Source organism: Myotis nattereri, assembly GCF_964212035.1.
Source record: "Myotis nattereri genome assembly, chromosome: 8".
Classification (NCBI taxonomy): Eukaryota; Metazoa; Chordata; class Mammalia; order Chiroptera; family Vespertilionidae; genus Myotis; species Myotis nattereri.
Window position 1 is genome coordinate 94415940 of NC_138083.1, and position 27341 is coordinate 94443280.

General features: G+C 45.7%; 2 protein-coding genes across 5 annotated transcripts in view; one reads left to right on the forward strand and one right to left on the reverse strand.

The window, feature by feature from the left end:
* Window positions 1–496: 496 nt before the first annotated feature.
* On the reverse strand, window positions 497–17589 carry RIOK3 (RIO kinase 3). Of its 3 annotated transcripts, none has more exons than XM_081096695.1 (13): window positions 17366–17589; window positions 12709–12824; window positions 11978–12123; window positions 11778–11885; window positions 11498–11607; window positions 10235–10378; window positions 9513–9640; window positions 6656–6853; window positions 5890–6049; window positions 4554–4634; window positions 4376–4465; window positions 3224–3331; window positions 497–2111 (listed from the first exon to the last, which is right to left on the reverse strand). In XM_081096695.1, the coding sequence occupies exons 1-13, from the start codon at window positions 17426–17428 to the stop codon at window positions 2004–2006; spliced, it is 1560 nt and encodes a 519-aa protein (XP_080952821.1). In that variant the 5' UTR covers window positions 17429–17589; the 3' UTR covers window positions 497–2003. The 3 variants fall into 3 exon arrangements, with proteins under 3 accessions (XP_080952821.1, XP_080952823.1, XP_080952822.1); XM_081096697.1 differs by lacking the exon at window positions 17366–17589 and adding an exon at window positions 17099–17178; XM_081096696.1 differs by lacking the exon at window positions 3224–3331.
* An 8008-nt stretch (window positions 17590–25597) lies between these two features.
* Window positions 25598–27341, forward strand: part of TMEM241 (transmembrane protein 241) — a 55425-nt gene continuing 53681 nt past the window's right edge. The window contains exon 1 of one of the 2 annotated variants that reach the window (XM_081096698.1): window positions 25598–25731. In XM_081096698.1, the coding sequence (XP_080952824.1) occupies window positions 25660–25731 (72 nt within the window). In that variant the 5' untranslated portion in view covers window positions 25598–25659. The remainder of the gene's footprint in view (window positions 25732–27341) is intronic. The other variant, XM_081096699.1, reaches the window with a different exon arrangement.

A 27341-nucleotide genomic window follows, 5' to 3' on the forward strand; every position in this document is an offset into this window, starting at 1 on the left:
GGAGGGGATGGCAGGAAGGTAGCCACACTGTAAACTGGTTTTTAGAATCCAAAGGACGTAGCATTTCTATGCATGTCGTAGTTTTGTAAGCATAAAAAAATGACTTTTTATAAAGAGGAAACTGGCAATAAATTATCTTGAGATAAAAATTCCCTACAGTCATCCTTGTTTTGATAACTTATTTTATTATTCGCTTTCATTAAAGTGAGGCAAAAGATTATTTCCATATTTTAGATTTTTTCCCCCGTTTGTATTTATTCTTTATTTAGCACAGTTTCCACTTCCTTTTTCTTCTATGTGGAAAATTTACTGTCTGAGCTATAGGAAAGGTAAAACCTATCTGTAATGTGAAGTAATTTAAAAGTGAAATCTAAATATGAGAAGTTTGAGGGGAAAAAACTGCTTAAAATAGTACTGCTTTATTTTTATGCAAAAGGGATAACTTGGTGACAGGACCTAAGTTAATATAAGGAACAGGAAGAAACCACACAAAGAACCAATTCTAAAATGATTTCTTCATTTTTAATTTCTTAAAAAGCATGTTCACAGCACACTCCAAGAATGCTATACAGCAACAGTTTGCTGCTCTTAGTCAAACAGAGTATGTCAGAAAACAAATTTTAAATGGTTACTGGTTTTTTAAAAATAGGTCTTTGAAATTTCTGTAAAACCAATAATCACCAGTCATTGAAATCTGTTTCATAGTAGTAAACACTTAAGAAATGTAATAAGTATTGACCCCAAATCACACTTCTCTTAAAAGGTATACAACAGAAACAAAAATAAGTATTTTTCGAGAAAGAACGTATTTGGCATTTTAAAATAATGTCAAAGGAGAAACTTTCAAGTGTAAGTAATGTTTAGACTTTTACTTTCAGTGACCAGATTGGGTCTCTACTAGTTCCAATCTGAAATCAGCAATAGGAGGAATGATTACATTGTAGTTAATGAACTTCAGTCTAACAAAGCCAGTGCAGTGCTTGCTTTATTTAAGAAGTGGCATCCGGCCAGTCTAAAAATTATTAAAAGTGAGGTCAGATAGTTCAATCAGTAGGTTAAGTTGGTTACCCAGCTTGTTTCAAACTTAGTGTTCATCATTTGACTTACTATATTTCTCTCAAAATGAATCAGTAAGTACAGAGTTTCAGTGATATGGAAACTGAACTTTGTATCACCGACTTCATTGAAATATGTCAAACGGTTAAATTTTAGCATCCCACCTTTCCAGATAGCTTACATTTTCCTTATAAATGCAGAGCAGCTGCACCATGCATCACACTCTATCCCTTTCACCCAAATGTAGAAATGCTGAAAGTTAATTTTTAAAATTTGGGTCGTTAAGTTCTTATATATTTGTCTTTCAGAAACCTACAATCCTTTTCTTGGATATGAACATGGAAAAGAACTCAGTTCATATTCACGATGTACCAATAAAAAGTATTTTGCTTATGTCTATTTCCATCAGCCATTTTGATACCAGATTTCCATTTAAAACACCTACTAAAGGAAGGTATTTTTCTTTAGAATCATGGTCACAATCTGGAAAAAGAACTGAGAAGGACTCATGTCAGGCCAATAAAATATTCAAGGAAAGATGAGACTCAAAGCAGGGATGTATCAGAGCAAGTAGGTGGCAATAAAGGCCTCCCTTGTAAACATCTGGCCTTTCCTCCCATATCTGAAAACGTTACCCACGTTTTAAACAATTCTCATCAAAACATTTTACACCACGAATCCTGTAAAATCCAGTCGATTTCAACCAGATAACCTGTAGCTGTTAAAGAATTATATTATCCTGTTCATAAGATGAGAGGTAGTGACATTTTATTCTCTCAATGCCGAGCTAAAATTCCACACGTCTGGCATTAGGGCTACCAGGGGGAAAGCACAGAAGCACCATTGTACACTCCTCGTGTTGGTATCTCAAGTTGCCCGTAACTTCATTTGGCATTGGCAGCTGGCAGTCGCCGCTGGGTCGCCACTGAGAGCAGCGGGTATTGGTGCTATGCATCGCGTGGGACTGGAGGACCTTCGTCGTCTTTCAAAAACGAAGCAGCTTTCCTTCCATTCTTCTGAACGTGATCTTCATTCATTTTCTCCAAAGCTTCTATCTACAAAATTAATATTTAACATTCAATCCATTTGTCAACCCTACTTCACTGAAACCACACTTCAGATTGAGCCAGTGTTTACTCATTTAAAATGAGGTCACTCCTGCCTGACCTGTGGCTCACGGGTTGAGCGTGAACCCATGAACCAGGAGATCATGATTCGATTCCTGGTCAGAGCACATTGTCAGTTTGGGGGAGGTTGGGGCTCGATCCCCAGTGTGGGGTGTGCAGGAGGCAGCCGAGCAATGATTCTCATCATTCATGTTTCTAGCTCTCCTCCCTTCCTCTCTGAAATCAAAAATATATTTTTTAAAAAAACAACCAAGGCCACTCCTAACAATGCTGGCCTTCAATCAGAATTACGTATTACAATGTGTCATATGCATATATGATAGCATGACATACACATATGTTTTTACTTGATTATATTACCAGGATCAAAATTTAGTTATCAAGTCAGCAACTGGAACCAAGCGATGTCTTCCTGTGTGCTCCCTCAAGCGTGCAGGGGCAGGAAAGGGTTTTCCTGCAACTACAGTAACACCTGCTCAGCAACTGTACTGAGGTAGAGGCTAGACTTGTCATCTTTCTAGTACTTCTCTGACCTTAGACTCCATAATAATCATTCTCTGCTCTGGTATATTGTTGGGAATAATTAGCTGCCATTTCACTTTTTAGTTTTTGTTCAATTCTGAGAGACCTTCTCTGAGGGTGATTTTTTTTAATGGTTTTATCGATCCATGTTGTAATGACAGGGTATTTCTAAGGATGGCCACTGCTAACTTTCTATATTCCGTTAAAAGCAGGGACCATGTATTACTAATTTTTGTATCACCCAGCGTGTTTACCACTTAACTTCATAAAATGGGGGAAATACAGTGTATGGGAAATGTGTTATTTTCCATCTCCATCAAACCGTGAACTCCTGGAAGAATGTTTTTGCTATGTTTATCTTAGGTTTAAGCCTGGAAAGGACCAAAACTATCTCCAGAAAAGACAAATCTCAAATTCATTTTAGTTTTGAGGGGAGGGAGGATAAAATTCACTCTGGGTTTCAGTATCTGCTATATTCAGTCTCCATTACCAGCAGAGAGAACAGCAGCTCAGCTTACCTCAGCCAAGAAATCAGCTTCATTGTCTGCTGAGATGTTTAAACCTGACACAGCATTAAAGAGCTCTCGTTCATTAAGGGCTTCCTTCACTCCGCCTTTCTGGAAAAACTAGTGAAGAAATATAAGGAAGTCAGTAATTAGCAGTAATGAGTAATTCTCTTAAGAACAGGGAAGGCATGCTTGCAGGCACCTGTGAGCTCCCTCATTTCAGGCTGGCTGTGTTCAGGCTCTTCTTGTTCTGTCCTGACACACCCACCGTCTGCTGAGTTAAGTTTGTCACAGTCTATAGCTGGGTTAAGTGTGCACCTTCTAAAGCTGTAAAAATGAGTGCTTTATAAAACTGTTTGCAGACTCAAAACATTCACTAAATCCCATGAATTAAAATGGTTAAAAGGCACACGAGTTATTCCCAGTACGAAGTTATTATTCAGAAAGAGCATTACCATCTGGGTCTGTTGCTAACAATTTCCTGTAGAAACAGCAAACAAATGTGACCCAACTCTGAGCACCAAGGTTTACCTTCCCTCAGGTTTCCTCTGCCTCATAGACATGTGCCTCGGACGTCACGCAGACCAGCTCCTTTCAGTGGCACTCACACTGCCAGGAGGCCTGCAGGCTGCCAGCTGCAGCCTCTCCATACTCTGTGCATGTACTAAGTGTCTACTGGAATGCTCAAATATTTGGAGCCAGAATAAAAACTTCCTCTATTGCAAATTTAATTCAGTGGCCCAAATGTGAGGCATGCAATCAAATTCTTGCTGAAAATAAAATCTGACAAATTGATCTTTATATCTTTATCTTGACGGCAGCCAGTAGCCAAACCCTTCATTTTCTAAGAATATCTTGCTTATCCTGGGAGTGAGAAAACTACATGAATCTCTTACATCCCATTACAAAAACTGTATTAGTGGGGTTTTTTTAAAATATATTTTTATTGATTTCAGAGAGGAAGGGAGAGAGAGATAGAAACATCAATGATGAGAGAGAGAGATTGATTAGCTGCCTCCTGCACACCCCCTACTGGGGATTGAGCCTGAAACCAGGTATGTGCCCTTGACCAGAATTGAACTCGGGACCCTTCAGTCCACAGGCCGACACTATCCACTGAGCCAAACCAGCTGGGGCAAAAACCGTATTAGTTTACATGCCTACCTGTGAGACATTCCTACAGTCACGGAACAAGAACTCCAGGCCGTGAGGATGGGTCGGTTCTACAGACTGACTGACATCGATCAACCAAACCTATTTAAATACAGAGCATACAGTGACTGACCTTCACTAAGTTACATCAAGTCATTTAATCTGAACATTAACAGCAGATGCTCCTCACCTTCCCAGCGTGCCACAGCATGTTATATTCACTGAGGTCGGCATGCACGAGCGTGCATTCGTTATATAACTGCTGCATCAACTGTGAGGAGGCAAGGCAGACATTTAGGAAAAGAAATCATTCTAATTCACTGCCACAACTAAAATGTCTATGCTCACCCACAGGAACCAGGAAGGTCAAGATAAGGTTAAAGACCAGGACCGAGCTTTCCTTTTTGAAGGCAGGGTGTGACACTGCACCTCCTCGTCCACCTGATGACAATGAGGCCAGGAGGCCCCGGGGCACACCTGGATCCCAGAGGAGTAAGAGAGCGGCCACGGGCATGGTCCCCACTCAGGAGACCTCGGCTTACCCTTCACAAAAGGGCAAAGGGCTCCCTGAGACCGCTACGGGATGTACACAACTCCAAGGCTAAAAAATACTTCCTGCCAGACACAGTAGGAGAAATTTCCTTAGGAATCCCGTGGTGTTATGTTCAGAATCGTGGTGAGCCCTACCCTTACCGTAGCAATCAGTGTTAACGCTTTGTTTCCCAGCCTTAATAGAATTCAAATAGAAAAGTACATGATTACTTCATCTTTTCCCCAGCCACCCCACCACCAAAAAAGAAGCCAAAAAGGAATTTCATTTTCCTTTGGAAGTTGTCCTCTTGGAGGCAGAGAAAGGTGGATTATCTCCCTAGCTGGGTCTTAAAAAATTACGTTTGTATTCACATCAACTGCTGACTGGCACTGGAGCGCCAGGCAGAGACTGTAAAAAGCTCATGTTTCTCCACTATTCAGTTACAACAATAGAGAAAAATCACAATATTGGGAGCATTTTCTTATGCTAGAAGGACCTCGGACTGAATGCAGCTGCTGTCCCAAAGCAGGAAGAGCTTCCGTAAGTTCCTGACACGTCCTTGCAACCCTAACGCCTGCTGAGTGGAGATGCACTCCCTCCATCTTTAGTTCCCAGCTGCACTTCCTTATGAGTCCAAATCTACTGCCTCAAATTTCCCAACAGGAAAGGCAATTTTTTCGCACTTAGAGCAGTATCGTTCAAGAAGACATGAAAACCAAGCAGGCACTATATCAAACTTATTTAATGAAGTTTTAGCAGCTTCATGCCTCCATGTCACTTGCTTCATACGTCTGTTTCCTAAACTGACTCCACACACACACACACACACACACACACACACAGCGGTACAAGCGCACCCCTCAATGTGAGCATCCCTCCACAGACTTGAGCATGGCCTATCCTATCACATAAAATAGGACAACTTTTGGAAACTTTTAAAGGTTAGAAGAAATATTTTTAAAAGCTGGTGTGAATGCTTGGAGGGCACACGTACGTGAAGAGTTTGGTGGTAGGCTTCTTTCATTTCTTCGCTACTGAGCTTCACTTCTTTTAATTTGGGAGCTGGAACTTGATCATGGCCAATAAAAGACATCACTAAAATGTGTTTCTTGAGCAGCACAACTGCTGGGCAAGGAATTCCAGCTTTCTGCATTCTGTACAGAAAGAAACGATTAAGAAGGTAAAGATCAGGAGAGAATGTTTTACTTAAAGGACATCTAACTAGGGCCTGCGATGAGCTGGGGTAACGCACATGGAAGGACAGACTGGTGAGGAGGTGACCCCAGGGCCCGGGCAGAGGTGGGACAGGAGCTGTGGGAGCACGCACATCAGGAAGGCTAGGACGCCAGGTGAATGGGAGTCAGTCAGCCCGATAGGCAGGTGGGGACATGCTGGTCTCAGGAGGGAAGCAGCTTGTGGAAGTGCAGGGAGGCGTTCAGAGCACAGTCCACTGGGGAATGTATGTGAACCAGCACAGCTGGAAGCTGAATCGGAGGAAGGCCATGTGGCTCCGGGCGACAGAGACAGGCTTCGCATCACAAAAGGACTTTGAACTCCACACTAAAGACTACAGGGCAGCAGCAGCATTTTAAGAAAGGCAGCGGTGAGCGCTCAGCCGTACAGGAGACGAGGCCAGCAGTGCCTCTCGGGACATGACTCTATCTATACTCAGAAGTGCTGCTGAGTTGAAGAACTTTGCAACTAATAGAAAGGCAACTACTCAAGCTGACTTCCAGCTTCCGGCACACGGGTCTCTTTACCTGGTGAGGTTGTGCATTTCCTTTTCTGCCCACATTCGGATGATCTTACGTGGATTTAGTTTACTGAAGCGATCTTTAAACCTGAAATCATCTTTAATGTATTTGTCACGGTTCTTAAACTCATTAAGGGTTGTTTTAAATACCTTGATGGCACATTCTGTAGGTATAAATTTACTACATTCCTTTTCATCTTCCATGCTAAGTGGAAGGAAAAAAATTAAGTCAGTATAAGTTGCCAGCTCACAAGTAAACCAATTTCAAAATAAAGATCCGACACCGGGGTGGGTCTACCTTCTCTGACCATGACTGGCAATAACCTTGCTCTGCTCTCTCTTCTTATCCCATACTGCAAGTCTCACTCACATACTGGGCATTCTATTATGTAATTATCTTTATTGACCATAACAATTCTGTAATGTTCTCTTGGTTGTACCGTAAGTTCTTTGAGAGTAGAAAACATGTCACACGTATTCTCTAAAAAATCTAGCACAAGTTACTATTCAATTAATTGCTGACTACAAGACCAACCTGAGAGTAATAGAAACCAGGACAGCTTTGTGGTGGGCAGAACCCTAGGATGGCTCCCAATTTCCCAGCCCCACCAAGGGGACTACACTTGGATAATTCCTCTCTTGAGGGCGGTGGCGTAGCCACTCCCTCCATTAGTTTACATTGTACGGCAAAGGATGACACTGCACTAAGACTCAGGCTTAGCTGACTGAAGGAGAAGACGTGACCTACTTACTACATGGAAGGGCTACACGGCCAGGAGCTGTGGGGCCACTAGAAGCTGAGGGCAGCCTCGCCTGCAGCCAACAAGCAGAGACCCAGTCCTGCAGCTGCAAGGAGCTGCCTGTGCCAAGGGAACAGGACCCACGCTGCAGAAGGGAGCCAGCCCGGCCAGGCCAGGCCCTCCTGAACTTCTGATCAACTAAAACTGGGAGATAATCTACGGGGGTTGTTTTTAAGCTGCTAAGCCTGTGGTGACTTGTTATGTAGCACAGAAAACTAATATAAACTTTTAAAAGCATTCAACTCTCACTTGGAGAGAACCAAATACTCTCTAGTTTTACTAACTATAAGCACAATAAAACCTTGATATAATGGACTAATTTGGGCAACAGGGTGTCCAAGCCAAAAAAGTGTTATTTAATGAAGTAGGTTTTCCAAATGTGTGCATAGTCTGTGCCCCAGCAATTTCAGTGTTAGGAATTTAGCTTAAGGATATATTGGCAAAAGCACACCATGGTAGATTTACAAGGATATTCCTGTATGTTCACACAGTGCAATGTACTAACACAGAAATGGGCGATGTAAGCCAGTAAGGATCTCAGATATATTACTGAAAAACTAAGGTCCTGAACGTACAGTATAATCTCTTTTATAGTAACCAAATAAGAAATAGATGCATAAAAATTTCTGGAAGATTTGAGTAAAAATTGTTGATAGTGGTTTTAGAGAAGAGATCTATGGGGTGAGAGTTGGTAAGATGAAGGACACTTTTCAGTTTAATTCTTTCTGTAAAGTTTTCATTTCCACCACAGGCAATCTTTCATTTTAAATAATTTGTGCCATTAGGTTATTATCTGCCTGGTCTTAGGATACCCTCAAATTAAATTTGGAAAGAGGGCAACAAAGCTTAAAGTAAGGAAGAAATAAATGTTTACTAAGATGAACATATTCCAGGTATTGTCAGGTATGACCCTCACTTATCCCCACAAAAATCCTATGAGGCAAGGGTCAACTTATGAGGTGTACTAACTTGCTCCAGATCATATAACTTGAAAAACATTCATTTTTATCCTTCCTTTTGGAACTTAACAGTATAATTCAATTTACGATTATATGTATATATTTCATCTAGAAAGGGAGATTAAATAGTTAAGAAAACCTGCCCTGGTAGGTAGCTCAGTTGGTTCACCAAGTTTGTGGGTTTGATCCTAGTCAGAGAACTTACAAGAATCAACCAATAAATGCATCAATAAGTGCAACAACAAATCAATGTCTCTGGTCTCTCTTCTCTCTCTCTTTTTCCCCCGTCCCCTTCCTCTCTCTAAAATCAATAAATAAAATTTAAAAAAGAAAACCTAAGGTAAGGACTTGACCAACAACTGTTTGAATCCTCTAAGTACACAATAACTAACTTTCTAAACCTAAAACAACAAGAATAATTTCTGTCATCTATTTTGACATTTTGTTTGTAAACAATGTTAAAGTAAAGCGGTAGCCGAGCTAGTAAGTCTTGCTGTGACTTCCATGGTAAGTAACCAGATGATTTCATAGTCCTGGCACGTTCTTTAAACAGGCTCCACTTTCAAAAACCTTTCTCATGCAGTTCTTGACTCATCTAAGCCCTTGTAACAGAAGGGAAGTGGGGAAGATCTAAACAGCATAAGATCTCTAAAAGACGTTTCTTCAACAATGTAAGCATTACTCAAAGCTGGTATTTCTTAAAGTAAGGATCCGAACTACAGGGGAGGCGTCAGTGACTGACGAAGCACGTCCCCTCTGATCTGGTACCCAAAGGCCCCACAATGGAAAACTAGGGTTTTGAGACAAACCCAGGTACAAATTTTGTTCTGTTACTTATAGCTGCCTATATGATACAATAAAGTAGAAAGTATATTCATGAAAAAGTTTAAACAAAATTTATGTTTACCTCTGGATGCTGGGATTAAGATTAAGATGATTGTTTTCCTTTCTACAATCTCATAGTGTCTAAATTTTCTATGCTAACACTTTTTAAATTAATCTGCTTTCCATGCCGTGTGAACTTTGATTCTGTGTAAATCCATTCACACTGGGGAGAAGGAGCTACGCTTTGTTGCCATGATGGTGCCGTATTTTGCTCACTCACCTCCCTCCATAGGCATGAAAGACAACAGATTCCTTCCCTGTGCTGATGCAGCCAGTGATGGTCTCCAACATTCCCGAGTTGACCATTTTATACATAAGTAAGCGTGTCTTAGGATCAACTGCTTTTTCCTACAAGAGACACGGCACAAAGAATGACAACGTTCACCACGTAACATCATCTGAGCCGGTGCTAATAGCAAACATTCAAAATACATATCTTTTTTTAAACTTGTAACAGGCTCTTAAGATTAGCAATCAAGATACAGTTCATCCCTTTAACTTTAATTCTGATGTCTTTGAAAATTAACATCTAAAAGAATCATCAGAATTCAGACATTAGCTTAGTCAAAATCATATTTTATCTCCAAAGTTTAAACAACTCCCCCAGTGTACTTACCATTAGTTTGTTTTTCTAAAGGTTTAAAAATTACTTTATTCTCAAGATATTAGACACTGTCTTCGTCAATGTAAAACATTAGAGACTTATAAATTATTACAAAATGTCATAATTTCTTTAATATCTTAGAACATTAATATGCAATGTAAACTATACAATTCAAATTATAATCACTAAACTGTAGGTTTTAAATAAGTGATTAATAACCATTACATTAAAGCTGAAAAGTCTAATAAGCAAAGCTACTGGGTTTATTTACATCTTAGATTTGAAAAACCAATCTTGTGAAAAAAATACCAAACAGAAAAAAATTTAAGATTGCTTACTGCAGTAGAGTGTTCTTTTTTCTCGTGGAGGCGGGCACTTCGACGTTCTTCTGAGTAGGCATGTTGTTTTAAAGCATTGAAAACATGGTTTGATAGTTTTAAATCCATTCCAATTCCATCTCCTACCTGAAACCCAGGTGCAAACTGCCAAAAAGAAGCATTAGCATCTGAATACTTTAAACAGGTTACCTACTCCATAGACAGGCTGTGAAAGCAGAGCACACTGGCATTAGAGAGTAAATACAAGGACTCACTAATAAACCCAACAGAGCGGAGAGGGGGCTGTTTCAGAAACTGCAGCAAGGAAGAGGTTTATCCTGTCCTATGCACTGAAGATATCCACTCACATCTGAAATCACTGCAGCGTTTCTTTGCACCTTGCTTTTACATCAGCAAAGGACACAGTACATTTTAAAGACTACACCAAATCTAACCAAAGAAATATAATTTCATAATCAGTTATTTCTGAGGAGTGGGTAGTACAGCAAGCTCTGCCCACTCCATGACAATTATGTTCGAGAGCTGCAGTGTTCCATATAGCAGCCACTAGCCACATGTGGGTATGTAAAGTTGAGTTCCTCATTTACAATACCCAAGTCTCATTTCTCAAATATGGCTAATATTAGATAGCACAGATATAAAACATTTCTACTGTCACAAGTGCTACTGGATAAGGTTGTTCTAGAGTCAGATCTGGACTGTTTCTGGAATTTAACAATATGTTTATGTAACAAGTATTTGTGTCCTCAAGTCTAAATGTTTTATATTCACCAAATTTTTATGAAAGGAAAAATGCTATCTTTCCCCTTTTTTAAAAAAAAAAAAAAATTACATTTTATTTCTGATTTTTCAGGGGTAGTTCAGGCATAAGCTAAAACTTGTAAAAAGTATTGAAGGGGATAGTAGACAGTATTTTTCTCTCTTCTTGTTGTTCCCCAATCACCACTGTTATCTGTTCTTGGGTAGGGGTACTATTTTATGAAAAATAATGTGCTGAAAATAAATGTTACTTTCCTAAGACAACTTCTTAATTTTAGAATTAATATAAATCAAACTATTTTTCTTAATATTGTAGAATTTAATTGTGGTACATTATATTCTTATTAGTGGCTGAGGGTTTTCATGATATCGCCATATTATAATCTAAAACTTCTTTAGAAAGGATGAAGAGTATTTTTAGAAATTTAAGGTAGTGTATTTAGAATCCCATGTTTTTAACTTGTTCTAGTAACATTCTCAGAGATAACACTTTCTGTAACTTACATGCTCCATTCTGGCTGTATTCTTTCTCCCACAGACTACTTCATCATGTTTGGTGGTGATGTCTTTTCCTTTTCCAATAAACCCCTTTTTGGGAGTAGGAACTGGTTTTGCTAAAGACAAGTATATAAAAATAGCAAAAACTAAATTGCTGAATTCAATATTGTCTGAAAAGATATCTGAATCTAATAATAAATTACCTAATGCTTTTCAAAGATAAAGTGTAAGGACTCATGGGAAAACTCAGTGTTCCTATGGCCCCATCAAATAAAAGCCTTGATACCTGGTCTATATGGATCATCACGAGTGTCCTGCCAGTCAACCTCATCTTCGGAGCTATCACTGTCTTCATAGGGATGCACTTTTCGATAATTCTCAAAGGAAATGGAAACTTAAAAGGAAAAAATAGTTGAAAACTTATTTAGGAGCACTTTATAAGCATTTCTACCATCCAACGCAGTTGCCACAATGAGGTCATAGTACCTTTGCTATCGCCATTGAATTTTTTTTCTTCACGCCTAAGCTGTGCATCATATTCTCTGTCAAATTCCATCTGTAGCATCTGAGCCAGCATTAGGTCGCTGGAAGTATCAGTGTTTTCTCCAGTAAGAAATGGTCCTTCAGCAACACTATTCAAAATAAGGCAATATAAACTAACATACTGTGCTTCTGTAAACAGATGCTACCAATTATGAGAATAGGATGTGCTTTTTCACTGTTAAAAACTGTACTAAAGGAACAACAGGAAAAACTTTACCAAAGCACCTCTCCTGCCCAGGCACCCTCTGATTAGTGGCAGGAACCTGTGAGAGCACCAACTAGGATGGAGAAAGCTGTGAGAGAAAGCTAGAGGTCTATAAGAAATCCACACCGAGACCCAGAATTCATTGTTCTTATCAAAGGAGAGATAACATCTATAAAAAAAATAAGCTACAGGCATTGGATTAAAATATTATTTGATCATTTGGAGACCATCTGGTTCAACTGTTGCAATAACTAAACCAGAGAATTGGAGGGATTTGCCCAAAATAAGACTGAAAAGTCATCAGAGTCCGGACCGAAACTCAAACATCAGGGGACTCCCAGGACGGTGCTCTTTCTACTGCATTGCTTTTGTAAATGTATTTCTTAATCCTTTGTGATGACAATCACTAATCAAATCCCAAAACCTTGTTATAATCTGCCAGACAAAATTGATTCTAAATTTTACTTACGCAACTTTAGGAAAAGCAGCAGCTTCTTCTTCTAATTGCAACTCTTTAGCCAACTGCTCACTCATGACATCAGCCAAAGAACAGGATATTGTCTTTTGAGGAGTAGCCCATGGACACTATAAAAAATTTTTAAAAAAGACAATTCAATTCAAAATAATGAAATTAAAATACCTCCCAAGCTTGGAAATAAGGCCGGCTTTTGGGAATTAAACTAGCTGAGTCAACTCAAAGTAAAAATACCTCCCAGCTCAAATCGGTAGTATGTCCTTTTTAGTTGAAGGGAAGAGGCTATCACAGCATCACCCCACCAGCCAATGAGTTCATGTAACACCCCTTGTTCCACATCCACGCTGACTCACAAGCAATCTTCTGCTGGTAACTGGGCGTCCCCGGTAGACTCCCTTATGGGAACAGTCCACGAACTGCACAATTCAAGTCTTGCAACACCACCACCACAGCCAAGCGATATTCTGAGACAGGTGGCTAGTCAGTCAGCCTTCCTCAATGACATCACTATCTCAGCCCTCTTGACATACAAAACGTAGGTAAACTTCATAATTCATTTCTGAGGGGCAAGCTTTACTTAGCAGCAGTGAACGATTACATTTGAAAGCCCAGGGTTAGGACCACCATTATTGAAGACAACGTCTAAATCTCTCTTGAACTCGCCCAGCTCCCCTTCCAAGATTCTCCCCCAGATATCAACGCCATCTCCTGTAAGCACCTCCAACCAACTTTCTGCTGCCAGCCCTGCTTGTTGCCAGGCAGCTACCACAACCGTGGTTTCCCCCTCGAACATGCAGATTAGATTGCTCCAGTTTCCTTACTTAAAGCTCTTTCATTGTTTTAATGTTTCCCACTGCCTTTAAAGTCCAGACTCGTTCCTTAACTAGTACTGAGTGTCTAATTTAGAAGCAGCACATGATGTTTTAGCCAGACAAACTGTTAATCACATTTAGCCAGTAAAGACCTCCAGCTGGCCTAAGGGCCTGGCGTGACTCTGAGGACAGCTGGGCCACTGACCCTTGTTCAGGTCCCACAACACTGAGGTTCTGAAATCCACTTGGTTCAGGCTGCCGGGTGGAGCACTTCAGGGTGAGAAATGACAGCTATGCTGAGCGAATCAGAACCCAGCTTTATCCAGCCTCCTCCCGAGAGGAGGAGAGGCACCCAGCTCTCAGCACACCCGCACTAGCCCCCAGCAGAGCTGACGGAGAACACAGACGGCTTCACGGGCTGGGTGACTTCTGGGTCTAGAATCTTGAAGCTCTCTAGTCTGGAGAACATAGCTCATCTTTTGGCCACATGACTCTGCTGACTTCTTAACCAGTGGTTCTCAACCTTCCTAATGCCACGACCCTTTAATACAGTTCCTCATGTTGTGGTGACCCCCAACCATAAAATTACTCTCGTTGCTACTTCATAACTGTAATGTTGCTACTGTTATGAATCGTCATGCAAATATCTGATATGCAGGATGTACTTTCATTGTTACAAATTGAACATAATTAAGGCATAGTGATTAATCACAAAAACAATATGTAATTATATATGTGTTTTCCGATGGTCTTAGGCGACCCCTGTGAAAGGGTCGTGCGACCCCCAAAGGGGTCTGGACCCACAGGTTGAGAACCGCTGTCTTAAACCCTCTAGGGTATAAGACTTAATGTTGCCTAGAAATGTTTGGTCTGATCAGTTTCAAAGTCCAGGTTCCAAGAGGTAAATGACGGTATTCTCTAACTCAGAATTGTCAATTGTCAATCACATTGGCAATAACTATTAGTAAAATAAGACAAAAATTCACTATATTTTAGTCACTGACTAAATATATATAACATCTAGATGAAAGTCACCATTGAGCAGTTGCAATAGCATCCCTATTTTATAGATTTAGAAACAGAGACACAGAAAGATTTTTTGTAGATGGAAGTGCTGCGACTAGGACTTAACTGCACTCACAGTATGTTGCTACACTGCTTCCCTAATCATCTTGTCTTGGGACATGAGACGCAAACTGCTGTACTGCCTGCAGTCCAAATACGAATTCCTCAGCAGTCAATGTCCTTCAAAACCTGACCTAATTTAACTTTCCAGTCTCATTACCCCGTGCTCAAGCAACACTTAATCATATGCCCTTCCACACCTTCACATGCTCTTCTCTCTGATGCCTCTTCCTCCCATTTCCCCCAATTAAATTATCCCTCCTCCTTCAGGCTGTCTCAGCTTCCATCCTCTGGTTCCCATTCCACGGTGTCCTGTGAGCAGCACCAATCACTGCCCTGGCGTTCCTGCATCAACCACAACACAGCAGGAGCCTTGAAAGGCCGGGTGTCTCCATTTTCAGAGCCCAGCACAGAGCTTCCCCGGAGAGGCACCCAGCACTTACTGAGTAAGTGCCCACAGGAAACCCTGGAGATAGCCCATCCACTGCCACGTAGTCCCGGGGCTCTAGAGGCCTGGTGCTATTCCAAGTCCTTTTTCCATCTTGAAGGTGTTTCTAGTCTTTTGTCAACATCAAGTAATTTCAATAACATGTGAAATTAGCTGACAATTCCTTAGAAGAGGCATAAATGACAGGCTTACTGTGTAATTTTGAGGCAGAGGTTTACCTACTTCTAACATAGACGGAATCAGAAAGGGAGAGCTCAGTGGGCACCAGACACCCTGCCCACTCCCACTGCTCTTGCTCTCAGAGCCTCGGACTCCAGAGGTCTCCTTCCCGTACCTCTGCTGGCAGCTCAGCTGGGCTGCCTTCCTTGGGTGAGGGCAAATAAGTAAACTTCCCAAAGGTTGCCAACGCCCATACTTTGATCAAATCCAAACTCTTTAAATCAGTAGTCAAAAGTCCTCCATAAAAATGTATAAGCTGACAATCCACCACACAGGCACAGGGGTTTACCACCTCAAGGGGGGCCCCTCCTGGGAATGGTACCGTGGACTGTATGTAGGGGAATCCTCTTGTCATCATCTTGTAACTCTCCAGTAAATCAGACACTCTTTGTATTTAGGAAAACTTTATTTAATGCTAGAATAATAATAAACCTAAGACGCCCTCCTAATCTTCTCTATCTTTGCTGTCCAACATCATTTCCCACTATTCCCTTATCTATACAAACTCCCCACTGCGTCAAGACAGGAAGCCCCACAGTCCTTTCCAGTTCGCTATTCCGCTTTCAGTGACACCAGGCCCGTAACCAGCTCCCTGATTCCTTCTGTCCTGTTTGCTGAAGAACCCGAGACCCACCAGGCTCTCCTCCCCTCGGAAATGGCCACCACTCGGCTCTGCTCAGAGCGGGGCCTTCACTGCTGCCACTCTCCCACCTGCCTGATGGGGACATCCCCCTTTCCCGCCCATCTCCTAAAGACAATCCCTGTGCCTGAGCTGGGGTGGCTCAGTGGATAGAGCACTGGCCTGTGCACTGAAGGGTCCTGGGTTCAATTCTGGTCAAGGGCACATGCCCAGGTTGCCGGCTGGATCCTCAGTAGGGGGCATACGGAAGGCAGCCAATCAATGATTCTCTCTCACCACTGATGTTTCTCTCTCCCTTCCTCTCTGAAATCAATAAAAATATATTTAAAAGAAAAAAAAATGATCCCTAGCTGCCCTCCCACTTTTCTTTGTTTAAAGTTCTACTGCAGACAGATACAGGGAGAGAATCAAGCACAATAAAAAAGAGCAAACATGAAGTGGGCACACAACAAACACCCAGTCCTCGCCTCAAAGCAAATGGAGAGAACCCTAAGCCACAGAAGATCCCTGTCTCTCCAGGCAGCTAGACACACACTCTAGGCCAGCGGTTCTCAACCTGTGGGCCGCAACCCCTTTGGCGGTCAATGACCCTTTCACAGGGGTCGCCTAAGACCATCCTGCATATCAGATGTTTACATGCCGATTCATCACAGTAGCAACATGACAGTTATTAAGTAGCAACGAAAATCATTTTATGGTTGGGTCACAACATGAGGAACTGTATTTAAAGGGCCAGAAGGTTGAGAACCGCTGTTTTACACGAAAAAAAAATGTTCTGTGTTGGCATATAAAGAACAATTATGAAGTTAAACAAGCTGGATTCCTTCCTAACTTTAGTTTGAGGAACACAAATCCCAACGGAAGCATTCTTACTTTCCAGCAAGCCCTCAACAAGTGACAGTCTTTTCTGGGGAAAGCATGACAAGCAGCAGCCCGAGACCCAGGAGCCAAAGGTGGACTCAGCCGCCGGAGGAAAAGCTGAAACAGATGTTACAGCCCAGGGCGCGGGAGCTCAGGCCGGGCTGAGTCCCGCTCAGGGTCCGCCTGGGCGGCCAGGGCGCCTGGACTCATCCTCCCCGCCCCCGCGCCCCCGCGCCCCGAGCGCACGGAGCTGCCGCGGAGGGTGCCCCCGGCTGTTACCTTTCCGCCGGCTCCCGGGTGTAACTGGGCTGACTCATTGCGCCCAGAAAAACAAGTCCGAGCGGGCCGTCCGCGAACGTCACGTCTCCAGGCGGGTCCCGCCCACAAGTGCGCGTTTTGGGGCGCAAGGTGCTCGGAGAAAGACCCCGAGTCTGGCAGCCGCGCCCGTCCCGCCCCTCCCTCCCGGGCGCCCGCCACCCCCTCCGGGCCTTCCCAGGACCGGCCCCGGGGACCAGGGCAGGTGCGATGGCCCCGAGCGCCACTCACCTTGTTGGGTCCCCAGGCCGCCGCCGGCCCGGGTTCCGGCGATGACACTCCGACCAGATCCATGCGGGGAAGAGCCAGCCGCGAGCACAGGAGCGATGGCGGGGCCGGAGGCGGGGCCGGGGCGACGGGGGGTCGGGGCGACGGGGGGCCGGGGCCGGGGCCGAAGTGGCGGTGACAGATGGCGGCGGCCGCCGCCGCGTCCGGAACTAGACCTCTTCGCTTCCGCCCTCTCCGCGGGGCCGTCGCATCCGATTGGCCAGCGCCCCGGGCTCCGCCTGAAGTCGCTCTGCCCGCCCCCGAGGCCGCACTTCCGGCCGCCGCTCGGCGCTGGGGCTTCCTCCCTGGGCGGGGCCGGGGCCGCTGGAACTGTCACCAGGACCGGGCGGCGGGGACCAGAAGTAACGAGCGGACGGAGCTCTGTGGTTCAGGACCCCCGGTGCAGCCTGGACGGAGGGGCTGGGAGGCAGTGGCCGGTGTGGGCAGCGCAGGGAGCCCGAGGAGGACACCGGCTCTTGTTAATGCACTCGGTCATTGGAGGCGGGCACGGGCACGGAAATTGGTAAAATGTGTTACGAAACACTGACCGTAAACGGGCCGCCTAATAACAATCGTGACTCGGTATTTGTAGGGACGTTCCCATAAAGTGACCGGGTGGGGGTCGCCAAGCGTTACATGTCACCTCCTATTCGTGCGCTGTGCAAAGTCCTGTGCGCTCGCCAGGCCTCAGAATGCTCCCGAGGGAACTCTGCGGCTTATCCCAAGGTTCCCGACAAGGAAACCGAGGCCGAGGGCGGCGAAGCAATGCGCCCCCGTCGGACAGCAGTGAGGAGCGACCCGGGCAGGCTGGTTCTCCCCGGCTCTCCCCGACGGTCTTCCCTACAAACGGCATCTCAGCCCAGAAACAGCCCCGAAGCGCAGCGCTGAGCCAGGATCCAGGCCTGACATCCCTGGGTCCTGACCTTGTGATTTCCAGTAGCTACAGGCCTTGCCTCCTTCCCATTCCAGGTCAGAACAGTTCTGAATCTTCTAAACTCCAAAATAAAAGAAGGCAAAACTATAATAATAAAAGCATAATATGCTAATTAGACTGTACAGCCCAACGACCTTCCAGACATCCTTCCTGATGAAGCGGCAGTGGGGCCCAAGGCAGAGTGGTTAGGGGTGATGGGCAGGCAGGCCGGCAGGTAGGCCAGCAGTTAGGAGTCAGCGGTCCCGGATTGTGAGAGGGATGTCCGACTGCTGGTTTAGGCCCGATCCCAGATTGCCAGAGGGTGCAGGCCGGGCTGAGAGACCCCTACACCCCCACCAACCCCGGGGCACTGGGCCTCTAGTAGCTATGTAATAGGATACAGACTTGTGCTTGGCAAATGTTGCCTACATTTGTGAATGTGTGTGGGACTTGTATTCCCTCTGTGTTTAAAGGATTAAAATTAGTGTTCAAAGGTATAGATAGTTGAGGACAAATGGTTGTAACCAGAAATTAAATGGACCTCTCACATCTGGATAAGAAAGGAACAGGAGAGCAGATTAACCAAGAGGAGTTATTGTTTGTTTTGTGTATTTTTTGCCATATATATTTTTAGCTTAATTTTCGACTACAGTTGTCATATGATATTACATTAAAGTACAACATAGTGATTAGACATTTACATACCTTACAAAGTGATTCCCCTGATAATTCTAGTACCCATTTGACACCAGACATAGTTATTACAATTCTAGAGGCTCCGTGCACGAAATTCATGCACTGGTAGGATCCCTAGCAGCTGCCGGCTGCCCACCGGGGCCTCCCTTCCCCCGGCCAGCCCCACTCCCTCATCGAACTCCAAGGCAACTCCTGGTCGAGGGGACAATTTGCATACTATGCTTTTATTATATAGGATTAATGACTATGCCATACTTTACACCCGCCATCCTCAAACTGCGGCCCGCGGGCCACATGCGACCCACTGAAAACATTTATCCGGCCCGCCGGGTGTTTTTGCCACCACAGTGTGCATAGAAATTTGTTCATAGTTTTTTTTTAAACTATAGTCCGGCCCTCCAACAGTCTGAGGGACAGTGAACTGGCCCCCTGTTTAAAAAGTTTGAGGACCCCCTGCTTTACACGCTGTGACTGTTTTTATAACCGGCAACTTGCACTTGGAGCCTCCAAGTACGAATCGTAAATGAGCCAAGAGTTTCTAAAGGTTACTAGAGTGGAATGTTATACGTATGCGTTAGTTAGGTTCATATGGGACTCAACAGTTCTGAATTCTATGTAAATCATGGCTATTTTTAACAGATACCTTGTTTTGCTTCCTTGATGGCACAATATGTTTTTAATGTGATGGTTTTTATTGAGGTTCACTTTACATGCAATGTGTACAGATCTTTAAGGGTTTGGTTTGATGGACAAGATGTAGGATATTTCTATCACCCAAACAGTTCTTTGTGCCCCTCCCAGTAACATAACTTTTTAAACATGAGTTTTCAGTAGCACTAGAATTGAAAAGAATGGCACAATATTTTTAAAAACTGTTATGCCGCTCTAACTGTAAAGGATAAATAAAAGGAGAATCCATCTATCTATATCTATATAGATATAGATATCTATATTTATATCTATATCTATATATATAGAGAGAGAGGAAATATGCAAATTAGGCCGGGATGCCATAACGGGTCACAACCCGACAGGAGAAGGCTGCTCATGCAGGTGAGGCCGGGAGAGACAGAGGTGGGGGGCAGCCCGCAGCCTCTGCAGCCAAGTGTAGGCCCGGAGAGGAGATGGCGGGCCCACCTCCTGCAGCACGGCTCCCTCCCGCCTTCTGCGGAATCCGCCTCCCATGGGATCAGCATGGCTTCCTCCCGCCTCCCGCACAATCAGCACGGGTCCCTCACAGCTCCCGTGGGCGCCCGCAGCTCGCTTCTGCCTCCCGTGGAAGCCGCACTGCTCCCGTGGAAGCAGCACGGCTCTTGGCAGCGTGCTGTGGTTTTCGCCGGCTCCCGCAGTAGTGGCGGGCGGCCTACTATGCACGATATTATGCGATGGGCTACTAGTCTATAATAATAAAAGGGTAATATGCTAATTAGACCGGACATCATTCCAGATATCCTTCCTGACAAAGCCAGGGCCAGAGGCCATCCCGGGTCCCAGGTGCCTGCGGGCAGCAGGAGGAGAGAAGCAGCCCTGGTCCTGGGTGCCTGCTGGCCACTGGAGGAGGGAAGGCTTTCTCTTGCACGAATTTTCATGCATCGGGCCTCTAGTATTTTAATAAAATATATGCACCCTGGCCGGTTTGGCTCAGTGGCTAGAGCATCGGCCTGCAGACTGAAGGGTCTCAGGTTCGATTCTGACCAAAGGAACATGCCCAGGTTGCAGGCTTGATCTCCAGTAGGGGGCATGCAGGGGGTGGCCGATCAATGATTTTCTCATCATGTTTCTCTGTCCCTCTCCCTTCCTCTCTGAAATCAATAAAGATACTGGTATATTAAAAAATAAATGAATAAATAAAATATATGTATTTGGTTCCACCTATATGGGAAAAGTCTTAGAAAATATAATGGTGGTGCCAGGGGTTTGGGGAAGTGGGCAAGAATTGGATATAGGCTTTCTGTTAGTGAGATACCAAATACTATCGACCTTATGCATAGCAGTGTGCATATAGCTAACCCTATTGTGCTGTACAATAGAGTGGGGTTAAAATCGTAAATTATTTGTTATTTTTAATACAATCTCTCTATATAAAACCCTAAGCAACCAGTTGACTGTTTGACTGGTCACTATGACGTGCACTGACCACCAGGGGGCAGATGCTCAACTCAGGAGCTGCCCCCTGGTGGTCCTTGCGCTCCCACTGGGAGCGCCACTTAGCTGACCGCAGGGCGCCAGACGCCAGGATCATGTATTTGAGTTAACTTTTGCATATGGTATAAGATAGAGGTCCAACTTTAGTGGAGATCAGCAGTCTCAGCACCAATTACTTTGCTAAATTTATTACTAAGTGTTTTATTCTATTTGTTGCCATTTTAATTGAATTGTTTCCCTAATTTTATTTTCATATTATTCATTGCAACTGTATCGAAATACAATTGATTTTTTTGTGTACCGGTCTTATATTTTGCAACCTTGCTGAACTCATTTTTAGTTCTAATAGTATTTCTTTAGTGTGTTCTTTAAGATTTTCTGTATTCAAAATCTTGTCATCTGTGATATAGTTTTTACCTCTTTTGCAATCTAGATGCCTTAAAAAAATTTTTTTGCCTTACTGTCCTGTTAGAACCTCTAATACAATCCTATATAATAAAAGGCTAATATGCAAATTGACTGAAAGGTGGAATGACTGGTCGCTATGATGCACACTGACCACCAGGAGGCAGACGCTCAATGCAGGAGCTGCCCCCTGGTGGTCAGTGCACTCCCACAGGGGAACGCTGCTCAGCCAGAAGCTGGGCTCACAGCTGGCAAACGCAGCAACGGTGGCGGGAGCCTCTCCTGCCCCCGCAGCAGCACTAAAGCACTAAGGATGTCTGACTGATGGCTTAGGCCCATATGGGGAGAGGACCTATGCCATCAGTCGGAAATCCCCCAAGGGTTCCCGGACTGTGAGAGAGCGCAGGCCAGGCTGAGGGATCCCCGCCACCCTGAGTACACGAATTTCATGCACCAGGCCTCTAGTGTTTAATAAAATGACAAGAATAGTTATCCTTCTCTTGTTCAGGAACCTTAGGGAGGAAAGCAATGTCTTTCATTGTTAAGTGTAATGCTAGCTGTAGGATTTTCATGGATGCCTTTCATTAAGTTGTGGAAGTTGCCTTCTATTCCTGGTTTTAAAACTTTAGAATTTCAATCTTTTTAAAAAAATATATTTTATTGATTTTTTTTTTTGAGACAGAGAGAGAGAGAGAGAGAGAGAGAGAGAGAGAGAGAGAGAGAAACATCAACAATGATAGAGAAACATCATCAATCGGCTGCCTCTTGCATGCCCCCCACAGGGGATCGAGCCCACAACCCAGGCATGTGCCCTGACTGGGAATCAAACCTGTGGCCTCTTAGTTCCTGGCTTGATTCTCCACCGCTGAGCTACACCAGCTGGGCCTATTCCTGGTTTTAAAAAAACAACTTTTTTTAATCATGGAAGGGTGTCATATTTTGTCATGTGCCTTATCTGTTTCTATTGAGATGATGATGTGGTTTTGTCCTTTGTTTTATTGATATGGTGTATTACATTAATTGATTTTTGGATGTTAAAGCAACCCTGCATTCCTGGGGTAAATCACCCTTGGCCAGGTGTCTGATTTTATTTTTAGGTTAAACCTGCTTTATTTCCCCCCCCCCCCCATCATATATATATGTATTTATATAACTGAATTCCACTCACTAGTGTTTTGTTGAGGATTTTTGTATTTATATTCATAAAAGTATTGATTTTTTAAATTTGTTTTGAAGACGCACTTAGGGAGTTTCAAAAAGTATACAGCTGTTTCTGCCATATTTTGAAAATTCCCCATGTTTGCTATCAAAAGATCATTATTAAAATAGATTTGTAAGGGAAAAAAACTCAAGGTATTTTTTTATGCAAGCTCCTCTTCTTTTAAAAATGTTTTTATTGATTTTTAGGGAGAGAGAGGTAGAAACATTGATAAAAGGGAAACATTAATAGGCTGCCTCTTGCATATGCCCTCCTGTGGACTGAGCCCACACCCGGGGCATGTGCCGTCTTTACCAGAAATCGAACTGTGACCTGGTTCATAGGTCAGTGTTCAACCACTGAGCCATGCTGGCTGGGAAGGTCCTCTTTTTTATTCAACAAACATTTACTGAGCACTTATGAATTCATTATAAAAAAATAATAACTATTCTTTGGACACAAAGACCTCAACTAACAGTATAAGTAGTTAAATCTTTTTTAAAAAATATTTTTATTGATTTCAGAGAGGAAGGGAGAGGGAGAGAGAGATAGAAACATCCATGATGAGAGAGAATCATTGATTGGCTGCCTCCTGCATGCCTCCAACTGGGGATTGAGCCTGCAACCTGGGCATGTGCCCCTGACCGGAATCGAACCTGGGACCCTTCCGTCCGCAGGCTGATGCTCTTTTCGCTGAGCCAAACCGGCCAGGGCTCAGTGTTTAATCTTTTCATGTGTATAGGATATCTGCTTCAATCTCATCTATAGTAGCTTATTGTTTGTCAGTGCAAGACCTGATGATTTTTATTTTGATTAAGTCTTAGTTTAGTTTGTTTCGTGGAACAAAATAATATAGCTTGGGGGAAAATCAATACCTCTGGCAAGATTTGTAGCACCTTTGCTACAAATGTTACCTTCTGTTTACAAGGTTCTTAACTGTGCTGGCTGTTTTTTGCTTGTTAAGCAAATTCTGCCAAACAAAATAAGTGAAGCAATAACCAGGGAATAATAAGGCCTGAAGTGAATATGTTTATCTACTAAAAGAACTCAGGGAATCTCAGGAAATCAAATGAAACGTTGGTTTCAATCAAATTCTATTGGGCAAAAATGTTCTTTATACGTACAATTTAGCTCTGAAATAGGTTTTCTAAGATAATGTCAAGAGAAAATAACTTCTTAGTTTATTTGTCTTTTCTGTAGAGACAGTGTTTGCTATAGTTTGACACACAGTGTTAACCAGGGAACAGAATAAAAGGAGAGAAGGTTTCTGGTGTGTGTGGTGTTTCTAAAACCCTGTGTGTCTCTCTGCCTGTGGGGACACTCCCTTCACCTCTGCCTGACAAAGCCCATCACCATGTTCTGTGTGTGGTCACTACTGCTGACCAGGAGCCCCGCGGGGTCATTCCTGTTGTGCCCAGATTTCAAGATTCCCAAGAGCCCACCAGGGAGCCAGCCAGTCCGATGCAAAAGCAAAGAGTCCTTCATTTCAAACTAGTTCAGCTCCCTGACCACACTCACCGATGCAACGTAAGCCCAGTGGCCGAGAGAGCGAAGCCTGATGGGACTGTGGGTTTTATAGGGGGGTGGAATGAGGGCAGGAGAGGGGACTGTGGGCCCTGTGATTGGCCAGGCTCGAGTAGGTGTCTCATTACAGAGGATGTGGTCATAGTGATGGCGTGCACTTCCCTTGATTATCATTGGCTAGTCCAGAGAAATCCTGGGCGTGGCTAGCAGAGGCCTGGGCCTCCGGGAAGAAGTCCCGCCGAGCACATGGCTCTGCCAAAAATGGAGGACCCAGGGCAAGATGGAAGGCGCAGTCCTCGCCCCTCGATAGGCGTCCTTCCCCAAAGGCCGCAGGCCGCTCCCCAGCACCCAGGATCCCGGGGCGCCATTCCCCTGCTGGAGAGGGCTCAGGTCGCCCCTGCTCCCCCAGAGTCCCGGGCCTGCCCCCTCTCTGGGGCCCTGGGCTTTCCTGGGCAGGAAACTAGACCGGGGCGCCCAACCCAGCGCTGGTGCTGGGAGATGGGCAGGGACGGGCTGGCGGGAACGCCGGGACCGACCGTGGGGAGTGCTGGACATCAGGGCCTCTAGGTTGAGGTCTCGCCCTTTCAATTCCCAGGCTAGAAACTAGGAGCAGGGCTCTGTTTGAAAACCCACTTTTGGAAGAATTTCTTATGTAAATTTCACCACAAATCTCCCGCGCAGCCTGTCTTCTTTTTAAAAATATTTATCGTTGTTAGCGTTTTGTGTGTTGTTTACAAAAGTAACATAGACTCAACGTTGAAAATTGGGAAAATTCAGTAAACCACAAACATTTTAGTCCCACCATATAGAGACAGCAGTGAACATTTTTCTTTATTTCTTATTTGTTTTATATTTTTGTTAATCTTCTCCAGAGGATTTTTTTCCCATTGAGAGAGTGGAGGGAGGGGCAGAGACAGAGAGAAATACGGATGCGAGGGAGACACATAGGTTGGTTGCCTCCTCCACGCCCCCTGGGGGCCAGGAATCCAGCCTGTGGCTGAGGTCCTGCCCTTGACCCAATCCAACCCTGGCCCTTTGGTCCTGGGCCTGACCCGCTACACGGAACCACACCCCCTGGGGTCCTGTCCGCTTTCCACTGTTGCCCGTTCTTCCTCTCAGGCGGTCGCAACCCCACCCCGCTGACCGGGTTTCTCCTCCGAGGTCATCCCACCAGCTGGGTCCTGGTGCCCCGGAGCAAGCCACGCCCTGGGGGGGGGGGTCCGGCCCCTTTAAGAGCCGAGGGGGCGTGGTCCCCGAGGGGCGGTCCCCGCGCCGATTGGCGGAGCGCGGAGCCACGTGGCGGCCCGGCAGCGGCGACCCATCTGTGGCCCGGCGGCGGCGGGCTGTCAGGGTCCCCGGGGGGCCGGCCGCCCTCAGATGAGCGGGAGGGGGCGCCTGGTGGGCCTGGCCTTCTGCACCTGCTACCTGGCGGCCCACCTCACCAACAAGGTGCGCGGGGGTCGGGGGGTCGGGGAGCCGGGCCCGGGGGTGGGGGTCGGGGAGCCGGGGGTGGGGGAGCCGGGCCCGGGGGTGGAGGTCGGGGAGCCGGGGGTCGGGGAGCCGGGGGTCGGGGGTCCCGGGGAGCCGGGGGCGGGGGTCGGGGAGCCGGGGGTCGGGGGTCGGGGAGCCGGGGGTCGGGGGTGGGGGAGCCGGCCCTCCCTGACGGCGGTGGGAAGCGCCGGGCGCTCGGTGGGGACCGCGACGGCGGGACCGCCCGCCCCGCCCCGGGCCGGAGCTGGTGCCTGGATTGGCGAACTCGCAGGCGCCCAGTGTGGGCGGGCCGAGCTGGGGAAGCGGGGGGCCCCGGCCCGGGAAGGAGGGGAAGAGTGGGGACCCCTCGCCTTCTCCCTAACCCGCCGCCCGGAACCCCGATGCCGAGCCTCAGGGAAGCGATGGTCCGCCTCCGTCTCCCCGCGGACCCCGGACCAGTTGTTAGAAGACGGGCCCGTCCTGGCCCTCGGACCCGGAGTGTCCGGGATGGCTTTTTAGGATAAACTGTCTGCAGGCGGGTCCTGGGCCTCCGGAGGAAGCGGCGGGAAAGCCCGGGCACCTGCGCTGCAGGCCGGGACCTCCTGGGCTTGGCGCCCGCCGGGAAGGGGCCGTGGGGCTCCCCGGGACCGAGGCGGAGGGGACACGACCTCTGCTGCCCCCCCCCCCAAGCCCCTCCTCTCTCTGGACAAGAACCGTTACTGACAGCATTTCCTCTTCCCATTGTTTTCAGAGAGGACGGGGAGGGAGAGAGACATCACTGATGAGAGAGGGTCGTGCCTGGCGGCCTCCTGCACGCCCCCCCCCCCCCCCCCCGGGATGGGGCCGGAACCGGGCCTGGGCCCTGACCGGGAATGGAGCCTGACCTCCGGGCTCACCGGCCGGGCTGATGGATATGTTAAAACAGAAGGACCTTCCTTTAACTCCCATAGAATCATCAGCAGGGACAGTGACAGGTTTTTCATGATAGCCCTCGAGTCGTGGCATTGGCTACGAAGAAAAAGGATCCAGCAGGCGGACAGTGTTTCGCTCCCTGACATTACACCCTTCTGGGTGTACGTTTGCATTATTTTTGTTTATTGGGCACCACAGCATTTTATAGTTAATGTAATAAAGACTGAGTGAGTACCTTCTATGTGCATCGCCTCAAGGTGCTACATGAAAATAACCCAAATCTTCATGCCCCAGGAATATCTCATCTGAGTAACAGAGATCACTCAGGGTGTAAACAGTCAGCCAGACAGCTTCTGCATTTTCCATGCTGGTTGGGATGCGCTGGGATGTGTCGGGAGCTGGATGGAGAGCAGGAGCAGAACAGCAGGCAGACAGGGGAGGCGAGGAGCCGTATAAAGAGGAGGGAGGAGGCGCCTCAGGAGTGACGGAGACCCCTGGCTGGTGTGGCTCAGTGAGTGAGCATTGTCCCGTGCAGTCGGTTTGATTCCCGGTTGGCACAGGCCCGGGTTGCGGGCTCAATCCCCAGCAGGGTCTTGCAGGTGGCAGCCCATCGATGTTTCTCTCTCACATCTATGTTTCTCTCCCTTCCTCTCTAAAATCAAAACATTCTTTTAGAA